This window comes from Echinococcus granulosus (genome assembly GCF_000524195.1).
Source record: "Echinococcus granulosus chromosome Unknown EG_S00321, whole genome shotgun sequence".
In the NCBI taxonomy this organism is placed as follows: Eukaryota; Metazoa; Platyhelminthes; class Cestoda; order Cyclophyllidea; family Taeniidae; genus Echinococcus; species Echinococcus granulosus.
Window position 1 is genome coordinate 20,149 of NW_020170701.1, and position 2,014 is coordinate 22,162.

At 39.8% G+C, this 2,014-nt stretch overlaps 1 protein-coding gene across 1 annotated transcript in view; it reads right to left on the reverse strand. All coding sequences in view use genetic code 11, as the record gives it.

Annotated features, from left to right (window-relative positions):
- The window catches only part of EGR_10990 (oxalate:formate antiporter), a gene marked incomplete at both ends in the record, with an annotated part of 5,681 nt that extends 3,692 nt beyond the window's left edge, over positions 1 to 1,989 (reverse strand). The window contains 3 exons of the mRNA XM_024500239.1: positions 1,293 to 1,415; positions 1,714 to 1,840; positions 1,904 to 1,989. Coding sequence (XP_024345350.1) covers positions 1,293 to 1,415; positions 1,714 to 1,840; positions 1,904 to 1,989 — 336 coding nt within the window. The remainder of the gene's footprint in view (positions 1 to 1,292; positions 1,416 to 1,713; positions 1,841 to 1,903) is intronic.
- Between the last annotated feature and the right edge of the window lie 25 nt (positions 1,990 to 2,014).

Below are 2,014 nucleotides of genomic sequence, written 5' to 3' on the forward strand. Positions count from 1 at the left end.
AATTGTGTGTCGCCTTTTTCACCACCATATCTCTCGATGCTAACTCAAACCACTATTATGACGACTGCCTACGTAGCGCCGAGAGAATTGAGCCCTATACCCTTGCCATATCAGCCAACCAGTCTTTGTGATTCTGGGGTTAGTACTTTCATGTTTTAAATTAAAGAAATTTTTTTTCGCGCATGCCGCAGTTGCTTAATCGGTGTTTACTAAAGCAAGTATGCTTGCATCTTGTTTGAGTGTGGTGAGTGGAATGCGTGGGAGTTTATTGGCCTGGCGAGTCAGGTCACTGGTTATCGTAAAATCCAACGCCTTCTTGCATTTGACCATTAAAAATATCATCGTTATTAAAAAGTTTCACAATACTGCAGAAAATAGCATTGTGTGTGATCAAATGCAGAGGTCCATATGAAGATTTTCTTAATATAGAGTCAACTAAACTCAGAACGGGGATGCACAGACACTAAAGTGGACCATTATTTAAGTCTTGTAATACATTCAATGCGTGAAATTTCATGCCTTATTTTAAATAAAAGTACACAAGTTACACGCCCTCGTCACATTATCATCTCCCACACATTATTTGGCTAAAGACAGTTGTAGATTTCAAAACAAATCAAATAAGTACTTTCCTAAAGATTCGATAGAATTCTCCACTTGTGTAGCTTATTTAACTTTAGTCGAATTCCTGCACTGGGCCACCAACAAATACACTTTGTCGGAGCAAGTTGGGCTGATACACATTACTTGACATTACTGATTTACTGAATTCTCTTACAAAAATGAAGAAGCATTCTATCGTAGTGGATGATAAATCCTAGAATCAAAGCATTTGACTTTAAGATTTCACTCCAAGTTACTAATGCAAAGCTCTGCTTTTTGATTTATCAAAGGCGTCTTTGTGTGGAAATCAAGGTGAGGCAAATTTTAATGACCAACATCACCACATATCACCAGTAAAGGAATGGAAATCCTAAAATGGAAGGGTTCGAGTTTGACCATGTACAGTGCAAAGCACAGCAGCATGAAGCTTCAAATAAATCTCAAGTGAAATGCCAAAGAGTACTTCTTTCGTTAGCATTAACGTGAGATTCTTGTCAAGACACTGGAGAACTTGTGGCTTTGACCTCATTTCATTGAGTAAAACGCATGCTGCATTTGTTGGCAAAACGTTACCCCTATTTCTTCTGGCGGTTATGAGAGCATTTTCTCCAAATTAATATCAAATCAAAGGAAAGACGCAGCCTACTAAAAAGTGATGACAGGCCCGATGGGAAAGTTAAGAAACCCACCTTGGAGGAAAAGCGATCCACCATGAACCCCCAGAAAACACGACCCAAACAGTTAAAGGCCGCACTGACAGTTGCAACGGCAGACAGAAATTGATCATCAAACTTGCTTTGAAGTCCATAAATCTGAAAATGGACAGCAAATCTATTCAATCTGCTGACTTAGACGATCAACAGAAATAAACTAGCAAAATGTAAGGAACTGTTTGAGTTGTTGTTATCAGTCTAACCGGACGCATTGGAATAATTCCATCGTTCGCCTAAGCGTGCGAGACAAGGACCGGCAATAACAGTCAGCGTATTGCAAAAATGCAACTCTGTGAGAACACATACCACTGTGCAAGATATTTTATCTGGATGCTACATTAGGGAACACTGAAACAGTAGTAGCAAAATCGAAAACGAGTGTCCGCTTCCAACATACCTTGTAAGTCGACGTGAGTAGCACAACAGATATGATGTCCAAGAACACGATGCCCCAAAGAAGATAGAAGTCAATGCACTTCATTGCTTCACCAACTGTGTGACTTTTCGGGCCCTTAGGAGGATCACTAAAGAAGAATTGAGGTAGTCATGTACAAAATGAGATGATGGAATTCGAATGTGCTTCTTACGGCTTTGGTTCTATCTTAATATCTCCACCGATTTGACTGGAGGTTGGTGCATCAACGGACCTGGGAAAACAGATCGGAAAAGACATAGACTTTCTTATTTTGCTCAGTCTG